Source organism: Rhinatrema bivittatum, chromosome 6 (genome assembly GCF_901001135.1).
Source record: "Rhinatrema bivittatum chromosome 6, aRhiBiv1.1, whole genome shotgun sequence".
Classification (NCBI taxonomy): domain Eukaryota; kingdom Metazoa; phylum Chordata; class Amphibia; order Gymnophiona; family Rhinatrematidae; genus Rhinatrema; species Rhinatrema bivittatum.
Window position 1 is genome coordinate 185,812,097 of NC_042620.1, and position 23,871 is coordinate 185,835,967.

The 23,871-nt window shown below is 43.5% G+C and overlaps 1 protein-coding gene across 5 annotated transcripts in view; it reads left to right on the forward strand.

Annotated features, from left to right (window-relative positions):
• The window catches only part of CARF (calcium responsive transcription factor), a 435,125-nt gene that overhangs the window by 124,275 nt on the left and 286,979 nt on the right, over positions 1-23,871 (forward strand). For all 5 annotated transcript variants that reach the window (XM_029606288.1, XM_029606289.1, XM_029606290.1 and 2 more), the window contains 4 exons: positions 379-522; positions 7,323-7,553; positions 10,753-10,915; positions 12,813-12,888. In XM_029606288.1, coding sequence (XP_029462148.1) covers positions 379-522; positions 7,323-7,553; positions 10,753-10,915; positions 12,813-12,888 — 614 coding nt within the window. The remainder of the gene's footprint in view (positions 1-378; positions 523-7,322; positions 7,554-10,752; positions 10,916-12,812; positions 12,889-23,871) is intronic.

Consider the following 23,871-nt stretch of genomic DNA (forward strand, 5'->3'; position numbering starts at 1 on the left):
AAGTTTTGCTAGTTTGTCCACAGATCCTTTTGAAGAGAATACTGGCAGGCTGATGTCACTGCAGGGGTATATATATTGTGACGCCAGTTTGTTCCGTCTCCATCAGCTGGTAGAGGTGCATAACCCACTTGTTCTGGATTCATCTGACTGTCCTAAAGAAAAGGAAATTATCAGGTAAGTAGTAATTTCTCAGTATAAAGTTACTTGTGGAATAGACTACAGAGACATTATCTGGGCGTTTTAAGGTAAGTGTAATGTATAGAAGACTGTGGCAGGTGAGACTGTTCTATGGACTAGAGGAAAATCATGCTGAGTCTCAATGCTACATCCTTTTCTGAGTGATTCTAATGATGCGAGATGGCTTTGTTTTTCTGAAAGGATCTACATTAAAAAAGTGCAGAAGTTTCCTGAATACAGAGTTCCCACAGACCCCAAAATTGACAAGAAAATCATCAGAATGGAGCAGGAGAAAGCATTCAACATGTTAAAGAAGAATTTGATTGAGGCTGGAGGCGTCATCAGGTAAGAAAGAGGAAGAAACAATGCTAGATTTTCTTTTCCCTCTTTAGTTCAGAACCTGTTTCTGCTTTGGAGAAAAACTTGAACTACTGAGCAATTTTCTATGGCCTAGTAAATTTAGCGTAATAAGTAATATACTGCATGAAGAGTTCTAGACAACTGGATATATCAAGGCTAATGCATAGAATCCACGAAACTTGATGGATCAAGGTTTGTAGCAGCATAATTAGGCACAGTGCTAGTTATGCCAAGTCATATCCCTGCGGACATAAATACTGTTATCGTCAGAACCAGCATAAGAATATAAGTTGCCATACTGGGTCCGACGAAGGATCCATCAAGCCCGGCATTTTGTTTCCAACAGTGGCTTATCCAGAATATTTATTTATTTATTTAGATTTTTATATTCCACTTTTTCACACTTTTTTCAGCGCTTCAAAGTGGATTATATTCAGGCACTGTAGGTCTTTCCCTATCCCCAGAGGGCTTACAATCTAAGTTTGTACCTGAGGCAATGGAGGATACAAGTACTTGTCAAGTACCCAGACATTAAATAGATCCCATGCTACTAATGTTGGCTATTCCCTAAGTCAATTTGACTAATAGCAGCCGTGGGCAGCCCGAGCGCTGACACCGGGGGCAGTGGGAAGTCGCACTGCAGGTGCTTTACCCCTCTCCCCCACATAACAAGGAGGAAGAAGAGCAGTTGCTGGCGCCAGGTAGGGCTTCCCGCTCACCGGGATGGTGGGCGGGCCTTCTGCCCGCCCACCATCCCGGTGAGGTAATCCTGGTGGCAACGCTGAAGGTACTTGCTCCGGGAGGCGCGCACACGAAGGAGCACAACAAAGGAGCTTTCCCTTTTGTGCATGCCTGAAGTGCAAGCCCAAAGTGGTTATTTTATTAATTACTAGCTGGCTTTACTACATGGCTGGCCTTACTATCTAGCTGGCTACACTGCCTGGCTGGCTATTGTACCTGGTTAGCCTTACTACCTGGCTGGCTTCACTACTTAGCCAGCCTTCCTATCTTGCTGGCTTGCACCTGAAATCGCTGTAAAAAAGAAATCCCACTAATAATTGATCTAGAGGAACTAAATCCCTCTATCCTTTGCATTACTGAGACATGGCTAAAAGATAGTGATAATGTCCTTCTAAACCAAATTGATCACCACAACTATGATATCTTTCACTTTCCTAGACAAAAACGAAAAGGTGGGGGTCTATTAATAGTCTGTAAAAAAAAAAAAAAAACCTCAAACCTTACAAAGCTGAGATAAACCCTCCCTATGAGGTTGCAATACTAGAGTCATCACTTCTAAATATTGGTTTGATCTATTGCCCACCTGGAACACTCCAAAAAGACTGCTCACCTCTAATCGAAATCTTCACTAAAGCATTTCCAGCTCCTGAATCAACTCTAATTGTAGGGGACTCCAACTTACATGTAGACAGCATATCTAAACCTACAGCATGTGAAATCTTTCTAGATACTATGGAAGCCATGGGCTGGTCTCAATTTATAACCAAACCCACTCATAAAGCAGGACACATTCTTGACCTAATTTTCTCCAATTACAATAACTGCTTAATCTGTTCTTTTCACAAGATATTGCCTTGGTATGATCCTCAGCTAATAAAAGCAGAAGTAACTCTCCTCACCACATAACTTGTTGCAGATTTGTAAACCGTTATGATGGCTCTACCGAATAACGGTATATAAAACCTACAAATAAATAAATAAATAACAAACGCAGTTAATAATCAAAATCTTCACATACAAAGAACTGCAAATACTTTAAGAAACAATTAAAAATAAAGTAAATGAGTTTGACCACGATAATGCCTCCTCATCCTTTGACTCCTGGGATAAAATCATCAATAAAATAGCAGATATCCTATGTCCAATCCAGAAAAAAAGTTCCAAAATGAAGGCAACACAACTAAATAAAAGAAACCTTGGTATAGCGAAGAGCTAAGACACACTAAACAGACCCGAGATAATCGTAAAAGCAATGGTAGAAATGCCAATCTACAGATTCACTAGGAAAATACAAATCCTTATTAACAAAATACCGTAAACAAATCAATAAAGCAAATAAAGAATACTATGCAAAACAGATTAATGGTGTAATATTTAATTCCAAATTACTCTTTGAAACAGTTAAAAACCTAATCAAGGACCCATCCTCCTCCGTCTCTAATAACTATGAGTTTTCAAAGAACTCATGCAGTGAATATCCTACATCACTGCTAAACAAAATTAATAATCTAAAAACACAATTCTCCACCAGCTTATCAACAATAGAACCTGAAGAAATAGAACTCATTCATTATTGAAATTTGAAATAAACCAAATCATCCCTAAAACAAAGCCTCTCACTCACCCACTGGACCCTATCCTTGCAAGTGCCCTGAAAACAGTGAACAGCATAATAACTCCAATATTCACATCCATAATAAGCCACTCACTAGTAGAAGGATTGGTCCCTGATAGGGCAAAACAAGCAGCAATTAAAGCAATACTAAAAAATAAAACCGGTAGAATAAACAATTGGGACGGCTACCGACCAATATCCAACCTGCCTTTCACCGCTAAAGTTCTAGAAAAAGCAGTGTTAACACAATTAGAGAACCACCTAGAAGACAATAATATACTATACCCGAACCAATTCGGATTCAGAAAAAAACGCTCAATAGAAACCCTCTCATTTCCTTAGCCGACCCTGTTCTTCAGGGGCTTGACAACAATGAATCATATTTCTGGTACTAATTGATCTTACAGCAGCATTCGACACAGTTGAACACACCCTGCTATGCTACCAACTGAAATTAGAATAGATGGAAATGTTAACAAATGATTCTCTTTCTTCCTAAAAGATAGTTCATTCCAAGTCAAACAGGACAATCAAATATCTGACACCTTCCCAATTGATACAGGTGTCCTCCAAGGTTCAGCTCTCTCGGCCATACTTGTCAACATTTATTTCTTACCTATATGCACATTACTAACACATCTAGGAATCAACTTCTTCCTATATACAGACAACATTCAAGTCTACATCCCTTTCAACAAAACATTTCAACATACATGAAGAAACAACATGTTTTCTCCTCAGAAATAGACTTTTATTTATCAGATTTGGCAGGACATAGCATTTATAAAATAATAATTCCTATCTCTAACATCTTGGCCACTAAACACCAGTTTTCCCTAAAGAAAGTTCTGCATCATTGGTGGTAACAAAAGATGCCATAAACTTTAGCCTGCTATTAATACTTATGCTTTCTGGATTTGGTGCTGGCAGAGCAGGCCGGCTGTGTAGGAAGGATGCTAGCTTCTGGCTCTGGTGCTTGCCGGCTGTCTGGGCTGGTTGTCACCCTTCCTTATCTATGACTCCATGAACTCTCTGCATCTGAGCCTGGGGCCTCCTTTCTCAGATCACCTGGCCACACCCAGTCTTCTCCCTTCTCAATAGAGAAGGCTGGTTTGCCTCTCGCCCCCTTTTTGCTTCCAGGGACACCTCAGCACAGGTTCTCACTCTCTGGGTTTCCTCCCTGTGTTTGCATTCAGGGTTTGTGCCTTCTTTTCTTTGGGTGGTCCATTGCTTGCCTTTTTCCTCCTCCTTTCAGGTCTGCTCTCCCCCAGCAGGTCCATTCTTCCCTTCTCCTTTCTCTTCCTTTCCCCCCTGTCTTATACTTCCCAGCTGATGAATATGCATAACCTCATGCATAGCCTTGTGGTGGGTGGAGGGTCTTTTGCTGCATTGCAGGTCTCCCCCCTTCCCCCCCCCCCCATTATTTCAGGAGGAGTCCTGCCATATTGCAAGTCCTTTTCCTCCCTCCCATTCCTTTGGGGGAGAACTGCCACGTCTATATGCAAAGCTGTGTGTCAGTGTTTTTCTCCATCTCGGATTGTCCCCCTCACCTCCTTCTCGAAGGATAAGGGTCTCTGCTTTCTTGCTGTCCCTGATGCTTGCTTAGGATCTCAAGTTATTGCCTCTATGTCTGCTTTATATTTGCACAGGACTAACAAACAGGCACATCTGATAAGGTATCTTTCAGTGTCTCAGACAAAGCCTCTTCATTTTCTACAGCGACAAGGTTTAAAGTTTACCTGGCCAAAATTCCTACACTTGCAGTAACAGTGTCTGGGGCCTGTCAGAATTTGGCCTGTACATGGCTATTATAATTCATAATTGGTGCATGTTGCGACCGTCGGTCTGCGACGGCTTCGCCCCGCCTGCCTTACTCTTCTTGCGGCTCCTTCCGCTCACCTCGGACTACTGGCTGCTGTGGCGTCTGTCTTCCAACCTCTCCGGCGTCCCCGGACCGGCTTTGGTGCTGCTTCCCGCCATGCTCCTCCAAGGTACCATAGGGCGCGCGCGCGCACACCGGCCTCATCTTTATTTCCTCATTGACGCGAACCTCAGGGGCGTCCCCCTGAGATGACATCACGCTGCCCGGATATTTAAGCCTACCTCTTTTGCTAGCTAATCGAGTTAGCAACAACTCAGATTCTACGGATGGGATTCGCTGTCCGTACCAAAGCTACTCTGCCAATCCAGTGTTCTCTGGAACTCTTACTGCTAACGGGGTACCCGCTCCTCGGGGGCCTCTGCTGCTTCTTTCAGGTGCTATCAGGAAACTGGTACTCGCTCCTCGAGGGCCCATGTTCCTGAGTCACTGCCTGCATCTACAATCTTCTCTACTTGGAAGACTTCACTAACAGTATCCATCTGTGAGTACAACTACCATCTATTCCACAGTACTGCTTCCCTGGAACCAGGTACTTGCTCCTCGAAGGCCTGCCCTCTGATCCAGTGCCAGACCTCTCATCTAGTGGAACCGCTATGTGATTACAATACCACTGAGTCTCCCTGCACTAAGGGATCAGGTACTCGCTCCTCGAGGGCCTGCTCTCCCTGTCTCAGAGCTTCTCCTATTCTACCTGGGACTCTGTACATTTCTCACTGTGTACTCATAACTCTCAGTCTCTTTCCACTACAGCACAGCCAAGCAGAGGATCCGCTGTTCCAGTGTCCTGTGGGATACTCGCCCAGCCAGGCTCAACAGCTACTACTCACTACTGCCACCTTTGGTGGTTTCCAAAACTGTTTAAATAAATATTCAATCTGTGTTTGTGTGTCCAGAGTCTAGCCTGATACCGTGGCCCCTCACGGACTGCCCCCATTGGGCGTGATCAGCTGCCATAGTGTCCAAGGATCCACCCAAACACCAATAACCATAATAGTGCATCATTGTGAACAGGAAATATCTCCCTACAGAAATACAACAAACGTTCTTAACTGAAACTAACTCTAAGCCACAAAAAAACTGAAATTTCCTGGCTTGTAGCCAGATGGACTCAGAACAAATGGGAGGCGCGGCCGGAACCCGAGCTTCCCATTTGTTCTGAGTCCATCTGGCTACACTAAGGAAAAGGAGATTATCAGGTAGTAATCTCAACATTGTGTGGTTAAGGAGAGATACAACAATAATCAAACTGCCAACACTAGACCTAGGAATTAATATTACACAATCAGATCAAGTATGAGACCTAGGAATACAGATCATCGAGAACTTCACTATGAAAAAGCATATACGCAAATTAATAAAAACAGGATACTCCAAGTTGAGAATATTAAACCAGCTAAAACCTCTACTAACAATACAGGATTTCTGCATTTTCTTACAAACACTAATATTTTCAAACTTAAACTACTGCAACTCCCTATTACTAGGCCTATCTTCAGGCTTACTAAACCCACTTCAGTTACTCCAAAATGCCTCTGCTAGACTATTACTAAGGATAAGGAAATTTGACCACATTGCCCCCTCGCTGATGGTGCTGCACTGGCTTCCTGTACAATCATTATAAAGTATTAACCCTAATTTTCAATATCATCAATAATACTAACCCATGATTATTAGGAGTGACACTTCAACATCACTCACCACAGAGAACCCTAAGATCACAAAACAAAGGACTTCTAACGGTGCCTTCTACTTGGAACATACACCTAACCCAAATACGAGACCGAATGTTTTCCAGAGCTGGCCCCAAGTTGTGGAATCCCCTTCCAGACACATTACACCAGATAAAAGAAAGATAATTTCAAACGTAACCTGAAAACATGGCTCTTTAGAAAAGTTTACGATTTAACATAAAATACAAATATACTGAAAACTGCAATGTCAGTACCAGATATAATGGTAGTGAAGTGAGCAATAAGTAATGAATGATGTAAAGTGTATAGATAGTAGAACTAGAATCTGCCTTTGCTGTTATATCGACTTTGAAAATTACGAATATGAAGTAGTCTATATATCTGCTGTCATGTTGACCAAGAATATGTACGAATGTGAACTAGAACATATGTCTGCTGTGTTGTTGACCTAGATTATGAATGCTGGCACAGAATGTGATTGTTGACCAAGAATATGAATGCTGATTTTGTAAACAGTTGTGATCTTATTCTGGAAGGACGGTATATAAAACTTCTAAATAAATAAATAGTTTATGAACATCTTCTCCAGGAACTTGTCTAAAACACTATAATCTTTACATTTTTAACAATTGAATATATAAATATTTGGAGAGGATTTCAGGATGGTTAAGAACCAAAGCAACATATCTTTGTTAGAGCCAAATACAGACAGTTGGCAGAATATCATTGAAAACCACTCTGGCTGGTAGAAGTTCCTATTCTCTACAATGTTTTCTATGAGAGAACCAAATAAAATGTGAACTTACTGTTTTGTATTTGTTTGGGCTTTGTAACTAAGAATTGTTCTTCTTTGTAGATGGTATGTGCAGTTACCCAACCAGCAGGCTCACCAGTACCATGATTTGGAGCCGCCTTGCCTCCCTCCTTCACCTTCCCATTTTTCCCTACCTCCTTTGGAGGAGGAGGAAGATGCAGCAAGGGACGAGAGTGCTTTACCCTCCCGGCTTCACCCGCAAGTGGCTGATAAAATCCGAGAACTGGTATCTCAAGGAATAGAGCAAGTTTATGCTGTGAGGAAGCAGCTGAGGTACAGTACAAAATTGTCTGTTGGCGAGTTACACTTAATAGTTGCTGATCACCATAATCAACACATTGATTTTTACCCTGTAATTTCCAAAACGATATGACAAAAATTGAATGTTTTCTCCCATTTTTTCTTCTGTTTTCAAATGTTTGCAAACTATTTCCCAAAGTACAGAGACAAATGCTGTCCAGTCCATGTGTCTGTGTTCGTTGATTATATAAAGTTGTTGCAGAACTCCCATGCTCCAGGGTGAACACAATGTGTGATTAAAGAAATTCTGCAATAAGCTATGGAAACATCTTCTGTGGTGCCTGTTCTCTATAAAATGAGAAGATATTTGACCCATCCACTCATTTTTGGTTTCTTAAGTAAAAATAAACTTATAAATTCTTGAAAAAATTGGATAGTAATAGCTTGATTTTGTTGATATTTAGCTATATTGAGCTTATTCTGTACTGAATTCATTGCTCTGTATTCAGCATCATTTATCAGCAGATATGATAATATTGGCAGGACATTGGGCATGACCATAGAATACACCAGCATGCATGTAAACGTCATTTCCAGGTATTGTTTATTTCTGTATTTGAGAACACTATATGAAATATTATATGCAGCATGCAATTTGTAAATTAAAAAAATGAATATTTTTTTTTTTAAATGAATATTCTGCTTTTCAACATTTCAAAGCTGATTGAATTGAGGTATTGAAGGTATTTCCCTGTGCTCAGAGGTTTCACAATCTATTTGTACGTGAAGCAATGGAGGGTAAAGTGACTTGCCCAAGATCACAAGGAACAGCAATGGAATATGAGCCCTAGTTTCCCTGGTTCGTAGCCCACTGCTTTAACCACTAGGCTACTCCTCAGGTCCTAGGGAGAGGATAGCAGAATTGCAGACATCTAGTAGTGCTATAGAAATGATAGTGGTGGTAGCAGATTGGGGGAGGGAAGTTTCCATTCATAAGAATGTTATCAGGTTGTGTAGATTAAATACACTAAAATAGATTTCTCTTATAAGGACTCTTGGCATCAGATGAAAATAGAAGTGTAAGTGGCACCAATGGTAATGATATTTACAGTGCTGAATATATAGGGGCATATTTTAAAACCTGCGCGCGGGCGCAGATTTGTTCGCGCAATCCGGCGCGCAATTGTGCAACTTGCGCGCATCAAGCCACACAGCCTGCCTCCGTTCCCTCCGCTCCCCCCCCCTTCCCCTACCTAATCCACCCCCCAGCCCTACCTAGAACCCCCCCCCCCCCTTACCTTTGTTGAAGAAGTTACGCCTGCCTCCCGGCAGGAGTAACTTATGCACGCCGGCCAATGGCTGTGCCCGTGACACCGGGCACAGCAGCAAATGGCCACTGTGCCTGGAGGCTCAAGCCACGCCCCACCCCTTTTTGCAAGCCCCGGGACATACGCGCTTCCCGGGGCTTGCGCGTGCTGCTGAGCCTATGCAAAGTAGGCTCGGCGAACGCAGGAGGGTTTTTTAAGGGTTTCGCGCCTAACCCTTTTAAAATCCGCCCCATAGTGTTCTCTTTTCATAACAAATGTACTGAGACATAATGTAGTAAAAGAGGATTTGTTGTAGCATAGTTTGATTGGAATAACAAATAGTCTACCAGAGCTATGGGGGAAGTAAGTAGAGAGATTCATATGGTAGATTTTGATTTGGCTACTGTATTAGAATTATATCACAAGATGAGTTATTTATTTGATATTTAATATTCCGCCTTTTCCAAATTAGTCTGATTACTATTACATTTAAAGTTAAAATTCTTAATACAACAGTGCAAGATTGGCAATCTAAGAACAAAAAAAGGGAAGAAAAGATAAGATTTAAAAGTGCAGGGAAGATTAATTTGATCAGTTTAGGGTAGAAGAAAGGAATGAATGGGGGAGTCAGGGTAAGAAACCTAGTTTCATGGGAGAGAGTCACTGAGTAAAAGATCTTCTGTGGTGATGTAGCAGTCGTGAGATCAAGTTCTAGTAGTCAAGAGATATAGTGGGAGTCTCTTTCATAACATTGTCACAGCTTGTCACAGTCTAATAAGGAATTAGGGGAAGGTGTCTGTCCTGAAAGTGAGATAGGAAATCTGTTGGTATAAGGATAGCAGTATTTTGTTCCAGAGCTTAGGAGAGAAGCAACTGAATGCACAAAGCTGAGTGAAGTTTAGTTTGGTAGAAGCCAGAGATGGGGAGGATAGAAGGGCCATTTTGGAGGAATGAAGTTCTCGTGTGGGGGTGTAAAAGAAAAGAAGATGGGAGAGGAAAGAATACTTTGGAAATTTGAGAATGTGAAAGAGTATTCTAGTAACTGGAGTTCTTATATAGGTTATCCACTGTAGAAAATAGTAAGATCAGGAAAAAATCATAGATTAACAAAGTTAAAAAATATGACAAGAATTCTGAAAGACTGTGGGCAAGATTATATTAGCAGTTTTTATTTGTTTCAAAAAGGATACCAATAAATAATAGCAAATGTACTTACTTACATGGAAACTGCTTTGATATCAAATTGAAATAGTCATTAAGACTAAAAAGAAACTAAACTTTAACTTAGTGTCATTGAGCATTGCCCTGTAATAAATTTAGTTACAGCAAAATACAGAAATCACAGAAAGAGTAAAAATCTTGGAAATTGTATGACTATCTAAAATATATTTAGAAAATCATTAAAAGGATGAAGACAAGACAAGCAAACATAAGAATTGCCATACTGGGTCAGACCAAGGTCCATCGAGCCTAGCATCCTGTCTCTGCCAATCCAGGTTGCAAGTACTTGGCGGATATTATAAATTATATCTAATTCCTTTTGTTCACTCCCAGGAATTGGCATTAGCTTGCTTTCGATGTCTTGACATGTGAAATGCCTACAACCCTACTATGTTCTAACATAAGTTGTAGCAGGTGCTGGCAGATAAAGGCTTCTTGTCCCTCCCATTCTGTCCAGTTACACACCCACCCCCCCCCCCGCCCCCACACACACACACACTATTGTATCATCACTGCAAACCCTTTTCAGTCTGGTCATCTCCCTCCCTTGCCCATACAATCTTACTTTGCCTCTGTCCCACAAACACTTGAATTCTGCTCCTGCTGTCCTCTCAAATTATTTTCTCACATTTTCTCTGAGCTTACATTACATTGTAAATAGGATCTTACTTTATTACAAGATTCTGCCTTCTCCCACCTCACAGAAAGTTTGTAGAACAGGAACTGTTCAAACCGGATGAAGTCCCAGAAAGACACAACCTGTCCTACTTCCCAACCGTAAATGATATCAAGAACCACATCCATGAGGTACAGAAGGCCTTGAGAACTGGGGATCTGGTGTATGACTCCGAAACCATCCCTGCAACGGTAAGATGGGAGTCATTGTCCTTGTACTGTATGTCCATTGACCAACAGGACCCAAACAGATTTCTGTTTTGGACCCACTTGAAGTATTTTAATTTAACCCACTAAACTGTAGACTATGTGGAAATGTCCTGCTATGGTAAATTATATGTTAAATGTCTCTAAAAATAGAAATAACTGAAACACAAAAGTGAATTTCTTTGTATCCTGTGGCTTCATACGGGGTGCATGCCACATAAACTATCTGCTAACACATCAACTCTCTGAGCCTCTCAGAAATCTGCAGGAGGTGCATATCACTCTGTCACCCTCCCCCTCCCTCCCCTACCAGCTGAGTTTGTCAGCATCATTGGAAACCCACCTCTGACAGGCTCAGCAGAGTACTGGTGTACTTTCAGGGAGGGAAGTAGAGTAGTCTTGGCATTCACAAAGTCCATATCATGAAAAAGAAATTCAGTTTTTCAAAAGATCTCCAATTGGAGATATGTGCTAGTACCGTACACCCCAGGGTGAAGGAGGTATTTCAACTTAACAACATTTTTAGTCTGCTCAGTATAGGGTACATTTTCAAAACTAGCACACGCACATGGACGCCCGATTTTATAACATGCACAACTTCCCAACCTCCTAACCTAACCTCCCTTCCCCTTCCCCTAACCCTCCCACCCCCTAGCCCTAATCTAGACCCCCCCCCCGGACCTTTGTTTTACCTGTTGCACACACCAACAGCCTGCCGGCATGCGATCCCCCAGCACAGCAGCAAATGGCCGTTGTGCCGGGAGCCTCTGACCCTGGACCGCCCCCCCCCCCCCCCACCCTGGACTGCCCTGCCCTGCCCCCTCCTCACCCCTTTTTCAAAGCTCCGGGACATATATGCACGTCCCGGGGCTTTACGCACCTCGCCGAGCCTTTCTAAAATAGGCCCGGCGTGCGTAACCCCACCTACGCGCCTAAATCCAATGGATTTAGGAGTGTAGACTTTTGAAAATCTGCCCCTTACTGTCTCTAAAAAAGAGCTATGAAAACATTGTTATGAAATATAGTTGCTTTCCTGTCACACATTTTATCAACGTCTTTCCCTCACAGTTTCATGTTGGAGTATTAAGAATTCCCTATAAATTCATTTTTAGGTCCTGGTTGCAAACCATTGTTATAGAAGTACAGATAAAATATACAATTTACATGCTTAGAACATTAAATTATGAGTCATGATAACTCCTAGAACACAAGTTCAAATCCTCTTTATGACTGGGTAACTTTATTTCCCTCTGCTTCTATTAGCTCATTTGTAATTGGCTAGTAATATTTGGAAGTTCCCTTCAAATTTAGATAAATCCCAGCATGATTTCTGTCTGTGGTATTAGCAGAGCATGGTGGGATCCTATGTGGCTGAAAGGTACAATGCAATTCATTGATAGTAGTATGATATGCTGGTGACTAATTTTTTTTTTTTTACTTATTACAAGAAGCTTCCTACAGCAACTTAACAAATAGCTCGTTTGTAGCTATTAGTTATATACACCACACACCAGAGTGACATACAATGAAACTAGATATTTGAAGAAAGGAATGAATGGGGGAGTCAGGGTAAGAAACCTGGTTTCATGAGAGAGAGTCACTGAGTAAAAGATCTGTGGTGATCTCTCTCTCTTTCTCTTTCTCTCTCTCTCTCTCTCTCTCTCTCTCTTTTTATATTTATATATATATAGATAGATAGATAAATATATAGATATATAGATAGATAGATATATAGATATATATATATATAGAGAGAGAGAGAGAGACATTCCTTTAAAACTATTCCATTGTTAATAGTTCACCTGTGTTTCATCACACTGACCTGATAAGGAGTTTGTTCATCGCCTACTTCTTTCACATTTGTGGCTGTTCTGTCTTTCAGTTGCAATGGACTATGGACAGTGGAAATGTTCTCACGGAGACTGTGACAGTTACATTTGCATCACCACCCACTGAAGGTAAGCGCATGGCCTGTTTTAATACAATTTCCATGTCTCTTATTTGTGCAAATTTCCTACAAAAGTAAGTTTTGTATGCTTCCCTGCCTTGGGATGATTAACCCTGCCATTTTTAGCCTCCCTTAAGTGAATATTGGCAGATATTCACGTTTTCCCAAACAGCAACTGTCATAAAAGGGACTACATAGGAGGTATTCAGGGCTGACAAACACTTATTTGGCACAATTCAAAAGGGCAGTCAGGCGGACAAGCTACCAGAGATGTCTTTAAACAGCCTCCTGTCTGTCGCCAAACAGGCCCACAAGAGATTACTCGCCCACACACTTGCACGGTTGGTATTCACCTCCTCAGGGCCTCCATCCCAAGTACTGTATATTTACTCTTGCAAAGGGCTGGACTAAGTCCAGGCTGCCTCCATTTTTAATGCTCGGCTCCCATTAAGCTCTGTGAGAAAATTATGGGAGCTGGGCTACTCTATCAAATTCCATTCATGTGAACATAACATAGATCTCAAATGGTAACTTTTCAGCAAACTCTCTCACTGCTTTTAAAGGGATAATACTACATCTATACAGAATACAACTAAAGGAATCCCTGATCTGCTAGAAACTATTTGAAGACGTGGGAATCTTTGGTCACATGTTTTTGACATATCCCAAGATTAAGTCACATATGGCAGTCCAGATTGTGTTAGGTTTGGATTTTAGATTTGAATATTCACCTTTCCAAATCTGAGCTCAAGTCAAGTTACAGACACTAGGTGTGTTCTTGCCCCAGAAGGCTTACAAGCTAAGGGGGTTAGTTACTACAAGTTTTATCCCATTTTGAATCTGTAGGAAAAATGCTTGGTATATAGGGCCCTAAGTTTGCCACTGAGACAATGGAGAGAGAGTGAAGTGTCATGCCCAAGGTCTCAAGGTGTGTCAGTGGGAAAGGCAGGATTTGAACCCTAGCTTTCCTGGTTCTCAGCTCACTACTGTAACCACTAGGCTCCTCCACTTCCCTGCTGGGGCATTGTTCAGCAATGGTATTCAGGACATGGCTGTGTCTACTGCATTGTTTGTTATTCTTGGCACGCATAGCTATTTTGATGCATTGGAAATGAACTCTTCCATCTCCTATGAAATAACTTTTTAAAATAATTTTTTACTGAAATTTGTTAGCATATGCACAATAGCAACATTGATTAAAGGATAAAAATATATTATGTACCCTGAGATTGTCACCTTATTTTTAATTTTCCTAGCGTGTAGCCAGATGGACTCAGGACCAATGGGTTATGTGCTCCCCTGCTAGCAGATGGAGACGGAGTCAGATTTCAATTCTGACGTCACCCTAGGTATATCCCTGCAGTGACCTCAGCCATTCAGTATCTTCCAGTCTCCTAGCAGATGTGGACTGTCTCTCCCTATCGGGACACAATACTCCTTAGAATTGAAACATTTTTACCTCTAAATTGGAGAATATCAAGCCCTGCTCTCCTGTGGTGATACCTAATGGTCCCCCCCCCAGCTGAGAATTCCTGAGGCGATTTCCGAGATCCCTCAGAGATGAGCCTTGGTCCGGTAGCCGGTTCCCAGCTTGGACTTGCTGTGGAGGCAGCGGGTGCAGGAATCCAAGCGTGGCGGTGATGGCCTATACCCTCTTCCCCCACAGCCGGAGACCGTCTCTGGACTCAGCCGGTAAGCACTGAACTCAGGTAAGAAAGGAAGAACTCCTCCGATCCAGAGACGAGGAAGGGCTTAGGTAAGTCTTCCTCCAGTCTCTTTGCTTGGCGAGCTGTACCAATGATGTTCCCGATTCCGGCGCGGCAAGGGAAGGGGGTTTCTGAGCAGGTTGAGCGGCCCTCCGATGGGCTAGGCCCTGCTTCAAGTTCGGTGGGCACTCCACGTGGTAGGCCCCATCTTGCGTGCGGTTTTGTGCGGCGCCCTCTTCTCCGTCCATCCATCGATACGCATGGTGCAGGCCAGCCCTGTTGTGCGCCTATTATGCGCATAGGTGCACGCTGAGTGGCCATCACATGCGGAGGTACATGCGTCCCGGGGCACCTAAAGAGCCCGTGTGCCTTTCGCGCCCGGAGGAGCGCGCGGTTCTGTGCACGCGTTCCTACACGCCTGGCACACCCTGAGTTGCGCGTGCTCCAACGCACATAACTGCATGCCCAACTGGATGCTTAACTGAGTGCATAACCGAGCGCTCCATGGGGCGCTCAGCTGAGCGCATAATTGCGGGCAGGCACCCGTGCACAACCTGTTGCCCTACTTGCACGGGTCAGGACAGAAGTGTGCGCGCTTGAGCTCAGGTGCTATCCGACTAAATACACATGTTGCAGGAACTATGGCTCCGGCAGCTAAGAAGCACAAGCGCCACGCCCTTTGTTCCACTTGCCATATTAGGGCCACACAGCCTGACCTTGAATCAGTCCTATGTCAGCACTGTGAGGAGACCTGGGGGGGGGTGGGGACTGGACTCTCAGAGCTTCTCCAGGTCCGGCCTCTCCCCATCTGAGGATGAGTCTGCCATGGCCTCCAGTAATGACTCGGACCTAAGCAACCCTAGGTCAGCGTCATCCCCAGGAGAGGGCAGTTCAGCAGCCCCTACCCCAGTTCTTCCTGGGCTAGGTATGGACCCGGCGACCCTTTCTTGGTTGGAATTCTTTCAGGGCCTTCAAGCCTTTGTTCAGGCGCAGACAGCTGCTGCCCCTACCCGGTCTGAGCCCGGGGGGGACAAGGCCCAGGGGGGACAAGGCCCAGATGGGAGGGCCTTGTCCCCCCAGCCCTACCAGCATACCTTGGGACATGCCTTGTTTCAAGGGCATCCCTGACTAGGAACCAGACACCATGGACGATGATGGGGATACAGACTCATTGGAGGACGGGGAAATCCCACCAGGCCTGGAACCTTACTGGACCATGCTAAGGTTCTTCCAAAGTGATCAATTGCCGGCCTTAGTCTCCCAGACCCTCAAGACTCTGGGAGTGTCCGGCGCGGACACTGTTGGAACCAAAAAGGAACCCCATCTTGGTGTGTCTACGGACTTTTTAAATTTCCCAGTGCTGGAAGGCAACCAGGAGTTGATTGACCTGGAGTGGGACGCCCCGGAGGCCAGTTTTAAAGGAGATTGAGCCTTAGAGGCCCTGTATCCACTGGACCAGGGGGCCAAGGAACACCTGTGCTTCCCGAAAGTGGGTGCCCTGGTTTGTGCCATCTCGAAGCGGACAACTATCCTAGTAGAGGGAGGAGTGGCCTTGAAGGATGCACACGACAGGAGGTTGGAGTCCATCCTTATGCAAACCTTTGACGCGATAGCAATGACACTGCAGATCGCCTCCTGTTGTGCCCTGGTGGCACGTTCATGTCTGCTTTTCTCAAGAGAGGCTGATAGCCCTGGGGTTCCTACCAAAAGGCGATGGAACTCCGCAGTCTCCCTAGTGGATGCAAGCTCTGCCCTAGTGCACACCTTGGCCAGAGGAGTTGCCTCAGTGGTGGCAGCCAGAAGACAGCTATGGCTGCAAAATTGGTCAGCGGATGCGACCTCTAAAGCAAACCTCACAAAGATGTCCTTTAAGGGATCCCTTCTATTTGAAAGTGAGTTGGAAAAGCTTACCAGTAAGTGGGGAGAATCTCCTGTGCCTCGGCTAACGAAAGATTGGAAGAAGAGGTCACAAGGCCCCCCCACCCAGGAGAAGTCTGGCTAGGGGCTCCCCAGCACTTCCGGCCCTACAGAAACCCACTGTTCCACACTTCTTGAACTTCGGAAAGATCCCAGCCCTTTCGGAACAAACAACAAAAAGGAGGAATAGGCTCAGGCTCCAGTTCAGTACAAACTGGACAATGAAGCTGGGCCGAGGAGCACAGGATGAGGAGATAGAGGGCCGGCTATCCCTCTTCTATCAGAGGTGGGTCGAGATCACGTCGGACAATTGGATTCTGGATATCATACAAAAAGGATACGCCCTAGAATTTCGCAGCATCCCTTGGGACACATTCATCATGTTGCCTTGCCACTCCCAGCACAAAAGACTGGCAGTGGAATTCACGCTAGTAAGGCTCCTCAGTTTGAGGGTTATAACCCCGGTGCCCACACCCCAGGATTTCATCATTCCCAAGAAGGAAGGGTCCTTTCGCCCCATCCTGGTCCTCAAGAGCGTCAATAGTCATCTACGGATAACCCATTTCCGCATGGAAACTCTTCACTCTGTCATAATGACCATTCAGCCAGGAGAGTTCTTAACATCCCTGGATCTCTCAGAGGTCTACCTTCATATCCCAATCCATCAAGACCACCAGCATTTTCTGTGCTTTGCGGTACTCTGCCACCATTATCAGTTCTGGGCATTGCCTTTCAGTTTGACCGTTCAGTTGACCGTTCTCCAAAGTTATGGTGGTCGTAGTGGCGGCACTAAGGAAAGAAGGGATCCTGGTACACCCTTACTTTAGACGACTGGCTGATCCGGGCGAAGTTGTCGGAAGAGAGTCTCCAGGCGACCAGCAGGGTCATGTCCCTACTCCAGGAACTCTATTGGGTCGTGAACATGGACAAGAGCAGTCTCAGGCCTTCCCAGTCCTTGGAGTCCCTGGGAGTCTGTTCGACACCAAACAAGGCAAAGTCTTCCTCCCTCCCTCGAGGATAAGGAAGCTGATGCACCAAGTGAGCCGACTCACGAACGCAATACGTCCCAGGGTGTGGAGCTATCTCCAGGTCTTCAGTCTGGTGGTGTCATCAGTGGAGGTAGTGCCATGGGTGAGGGCGCACATGAGTCCACTCCAACACTCCCTGCTGTCATGTTGGAACCCTCTATCTCAAGGACTACTCGATTCACCTCCACCTACCAATGGAAGTATGTTCTCGGCTCCAGTGGTGGCTACAGGAAGTGAACCTAAGCAAAGGGGTAAGCCTGTCCTCACAATGGATGCAAGCCTTCGAGGATGGGGACTGACAACACGGGGCCGATGGACCAAGGAAGAGGCGTGCTGGAACATAAACTGCCTAGAGGCCAGAGCGTTCAGATTAGCATGTCTACACTTCAGCCACAGGCTCCGGGTTCAAGCAGTCCGCGTGATGTCGGACAACCCAACAACAGTAGCTTATATCAACTGCCAGGGAGGAACCAAAAGCCACCAAGTGTCTCTGGAGATAGACCCCCTTATGGAATGAGCAGAACTAAACCTGCAAGGGATTTCGGCTTCACACATAGTGGGTCAAGACGTCAGGGCAGATTTCCTCAGCAGTGGGAGAGTCTGGATCCAGGAGAATGGATGCTGTTGGACAGAGCTTTCCAACTCCTAATTCCAATACTTTAGCAATTGATTGTTCTTTACTCACCAAATATAGAACTCAAATTTCAAATGCCAAATGACTTCAATGCAAAAAGGATACATGATTTTACCTATAATCCTAGAGTACTGTTTTCCTATGTACAAGAACTGATAAAATCGAATCCTGTTTTTATTTTGAATCTACAGATGTAAAAATACCATGATTTTACTTCCTTTTTCAAAGATAACATTTTTTAATTAATTGAAAACATTCAACCAGCAACTCAGCAGAAGATTACTCTTCTGAAAGTATTAGACCATGAATGGATATATTTTGAATCTGTATCTTCTACTGAAATTGAGCACTACCTTAGAAAGTTAAATCCTGCTATTCATCCACTTGATACAATCCCTATGAAATATCTCAAAATGGTCTCCAATATTATTGCAAAGCCTGTAGTAAATATAGTTAATTTATCATTAGAAGAAGGGATGTTACCGATAACCTTAAAAATGTATTATTAAACCCATCCTAAAGAACAAGAGCTTGGATGTGAATCAACTCAAGAATTTCAGGCCCATCTCGAATCTCCCTTTTCTATCCAAACTAATTGAAAAAGTGGTTCAAAAGCAATTGACTGATTTCATTGACGAACACAATGTCCTGTATCTTTCACAACTCAGTTTCCGTCAATCCTGTAATACTGAGACTTTTATTATCATTGTCTGAAACTATCCTTAGAGGAATGGACTCTGGGCAAATGTATCTTTTAGTAATGCTAGATATTTCTGTAGCCTTCGATACAATCAATCATGAAATTTTAATGCAAAGATTAATTGAAATTGGTATCACAGGGAAACCACTCTGTTGGCTTAAATCTTACCTTAAAAACTGAACTTAGAGTTAAAATAGAGAGCTCACTTTCTGAGCAAGTGTTGTTAGATACAGGTGTTCTGCATGGGTCCGCTTTATCGGCTACTCTCTTTAATTTATACATGCTGCCAATATGTAAAGTCTTATCTGGATTAGGTTTAACATATTTTATGTATGCGGATGATGTACAATTTCTAGTTCCAATAACGAATTCAATAGAAGACTCTCTGAAATTGATAGTTGTCTATTTTTCAACTATTCAACAACTGTTGTCCCACTTGAAACTAGTATTGAATCAAAATAAAACTTAGATTATTCTGTTAAGTAACAAATTAAATAACGAGTACATCAAGACATATTCAGTTGACCAACAAAATTTTGTAGTTGTAGATCATGGCAAGAACCAAAGCTCAAGTGCACTCTTCACAAGTAATTGTTAGCACCAAAAGCACACGCAAACTTTACTTGGTCACAGTTTCAATATTCAGTATTTTTTTATTCAGTACGGTGACTCCTTGCATTAACACCACAGAATTCAGCCACAAATTTTAGCAGCAATCCCCGACATGGACCCATGTTTCGCCAGTCCGGCTGCTTCGGGGGGAATTTTTAACAATATCTGTAAACAAAGGACAGTCAAAACGTGACCCAAGTATAACATCTAGGCTACTCAAAGACAGACAATAACGTAATGCAGTTCACCACATACCTGTGTTATAGCCAGTCATACATGTAGTCAGGAGCACAAAGTGCGGTACCAGGTAGCAGGATTTAAACCCCTAACAGGGCTGTTTTGGCGCGAAACTTGCGCCGATCACAGACACTAACCATTAACCAATCACCCACCATTCCCCTTGACGTCATACTTGGAATCAAATAAAGTAATGCCATTCGAGCTCAGCATTAAGCCCTTTGGGAGCCACTGTGTCCAAAATATAAATCCATTTTTGCTCCCTTCTGATGAGAATCGTAGAGAAATCACCTCCTCTGATTGGAGGCATTACCACATCTATGCAGCTCCACACCGTCCCTTTCTTTTTACCAAAGGTAGTCTCGGAGTTCCACCTGAACCAGTCCATTTCCTTTACCATCCCTAGATGGATGCAAGGACTCAGAAGACTACCGCCTCCTACACCACTTAAAAGTCTGCAAACTATTGGTACAGTACCTAGAACGTACAGAACCAGTGCACAAGATGGACCACCTATTTGTCCTTCACGGCGGAAAGAAAAAGGCGAGGCAGCTTTGTGAGCTACCATAGCCCACTGGATCAAGGAAGTTATGGGAGCCTATGAAGAGGCAGGGAAGCCTCTACCCCTTCAGATGAAAGCTCACTCCACTAGGGCCCAGACGGTATCCTGGGCGGAAGCTAAGCTACTATCTCCCAGTGACATTGGCCAAGCAGCAACGTCTTCCTTGCACACCTCCAGGTTCTACTGCTTGGATGTCGAAGCCCAAGGGCAGTGCTAACTGGACCAAGGGCAGCCTCCTGCCCTGTCCGGGAGTAGCTTTTGTACAACCCATTGGTCCTGAGTCCTTCTGGCTACACGCTAGAAAATAGAGAAATTACTTACCTGATAATTTTGCTTTCCTTAATGTAGACAAATTTATCTACATTATAAAATTACAAATTTATCATGAGGTATTCTACCTGCACCTTCGCATACCCCAATGTATATCTTAATCTCTCGTCCCCCTCTTATTTTTCCTCCTCCAAGTTATACATCCTTGTTATAATGTAACTTTACTCTCCTTCAAATTGTATTTACTGTTTGGTTGGTTATAGTTCCTAATTGTTTGATGTAAACCGAGCTGATTTGATTTGTATCAAGAAATTCGGTATAGAAAAGCCTTTAATAAATATAAAAAAATAAAATAAAATAGACAGATGGACTCAGCATCCCGCCCACGGTTGCCCACGAATATTACCAAGGGAGCGCACATGAACCTCGTCCTCAAGGAATTAGGGGTAAACCATTTCCCTATCCCTATATTGGGATTTCTACAAGTTGGCTGGGATTCAGCGCATGTTTGAGTGCAGCTACGGTCTCCAGCCTTCAAGTTTTTTAATCAATTCTTAATTGTTTCTCAATGCTTAGTCCACAATGGCTTTTGAAGAGAATACTGAATGGCTGAGGTCACTGCAGGGGTATACCTAGGGTGACATCAGCTTTGAAATCTGACTCCATCTCCACCTGCTAGCAGGGGAGCACATAACCCATTGGTCCTGAGTCCATCTGTCTACACTAAGGAAAACAAAATTATCAGGTAAGTAATTTCTTCATTTTCCTGGTCTGTACACCAAAAAAGTATATTACTCTTAAAGAATGCTGAAAGAGCTGCATATATCGCTCATTTGAATCAATATTCTTTAGTAATTTCTGAGATATGTCTGAGAATGATACTACCGATTGATTTGGCGAGACATACATAGTTCAAGTATGGGGTCACATGCAGTACCAATGAGGGCACATGTGATCCCTAAGCGAACCTGTAATGATGCAAATTTGTCTATGATTATATGTTGCTACTATAGTACTCCTATTGTTGGGTGATGTTTGGCTAAATCTTTGAGTTGGCAATCCTATTTTATGTAGCTGTTTGTATTATAAAATATTCATAAAAGAAACATGAACACTTTCTTTACAAGAGAACATGGCTTTAATCTTTTAAAAAGCCTTTTGGCACACCCTGCCTACTACATATCCATCCTAACATTCACTACCTACACATGCCTCAAAGAATCATTCATACCGGACCCTCTCACCCTCTGTTGTACACACATACTAACTGTACCCACAATGTACACTTGCACCCATTCTCCTTCACGCATACCCATCAATCATGCTCACATACTACTACACTTAAAAATAAGATACAGGAGACCAAATTAAAAAATATATATCATTTCCTCTTCATCCCCTAGACCAGTCTAGACAAGTAGGTTTTTCCTCCCCTGCCAACAGAGAAGAAAAGCTTTTCTGTTCACCTGGTACTTAACCCAGTCTCTCAGTAATTCTCTGTTTCCAGCAGATAGCACATGTGTCCAATCTGCTGTTGGCTGATCTACATGAATTGCCTCTAGGGTGGCAAGTCCTTTTGCGGCCATCCTCCTGATCGAGGAGGGCCGAGCAAGGGTTCGATGGCCCTTGGTCACTTTGAATCCCAGCACTAAAGTGGTCTGATAGACAGGGAATATGGTTCCCTCATTCCTTGTCTCTCTAACCTCCTTATTTAGCAGCTCCTTTCTGTCTTCAACTGGTCAGGAAAGTATTTATTTTATCTTATCTATGTTACTAGGACTATTGTGGGAACCGCTTTAATGTTTGTTTAAAAAAAATAAAATAGGAACCAAAAGGAGGGAACTGCGATTCCAAGTCAGAAGCAAAGTGCGAGAGCAAGCTTGTCAGAAACAGTTGTTCCATGGAGAGTTTTTTCTGGGCATTTCAGACTGGAATCACTTAGGAGAGTTTGTGAAAGCCAAGCTTTATTTTCTCTACTTCCCGGCTTCAGCGTGGCATCAGCAGCATGGCCGCTGTGCAGGATTGCACCAAAAAATGTCCAATGTATGCTTGGCTCTATTCAGACCTCCAGTTTGTGCAAGGCTTGAATCGAAGGGCATTCAGGAGAGCTTCTCTTGAGTGCTGAGAGGAAAAAGTTGGCTTCCAAGAAATCAGGTCTAACTGTGAAGCCAGACACATTGGGAGATCAGTGCAAAGAAACAGCAGTATCCATTTTAGCTTCTCCTGCACTTTATGGGGAGAGTGAGAGGAGAGCTTGGTAGGCACGCCAGTGTTGTCTCTGGTGGACAGTGGTTTGATCGCTCCGCAGGAGCACAGGCCTTGTGGTTCTTCTTTGCAGGAAGGGCTCAGTCAGGCCCAAGGGAACAGCCTTTTTGTCTAGAATTTTTGTTGCTTGTACATAGAAGCTTTTTGGCAAAAAAGAGTTCTTATCCTGCTGCAATGGCTGGACTCTACCAGGGGAACTCACTCACCTACCCCTTGCACTAAGCACTGCCATTTGGAGAGGGAGATAGATTTTGAAGACAATTGACTGCTTTAAGCTGGTGAATCTCTGATTGAGACTCCTGGGGTAGTTCCAGAAGATATTGAGCTGGAAAAGGATCCTTTGGAGGAAGAGGAGATCTCTTGTCTTGGAGGTATATGACTTGAGTATTTAGACTATTTAGGAGAGGAGGAGTCCTCTATAATTATATAGGCTTTGTCTGAGTTGGGGTTCAAGGATAAGCCAGCGGAGCCAATAGACAATGAGGGATCCCATTATGGAGAGTTTTAGGGATCTCACCAAGGCTTTTCTGCTTCACAGGATGGCCAAGACTTTGGTCTCAGTCGAATGAGATACACCAGAGGTGGGACTGAAAGTCAGTAGAGCCATGGTGAAGTTATATCCCATCCCAGAGGAGACTTTGGCTTTGTTACAGTTGCCTAAGGTAGATGCCCTCATGTCAGCAGTTACAAAAAAGACGACTGTTCCTGTTGAAGGAAGTGCAGCATTCAAGAGAGAAAGATTGATATACACCTTAATATGCGGCCCCGACTCAGGCTTGTTTGAGATGGGTACAACAGCTCCCAGTGAGTGGCACTAAGGAAAGTATCTCTGATCCAGAAGCTGAGTGGCTGTAAGCTTGGACTAGTCTTTATAGTGAATGCTTTGTATGATTTAATCTGTACTTCAGCTAGAGGTATGCCACATAAATGGTGGGTAGGTGACTCTTGTTGCTCCATAATTGGTCAGCTGATATTTGGTCTAAGTCTCAGCTGGGGTCTTTTGAATTTAAAGAAAAGATGCTTTTTGGCGAGAGTTTGGAGAAGCTGGTCAAGCATTACAGA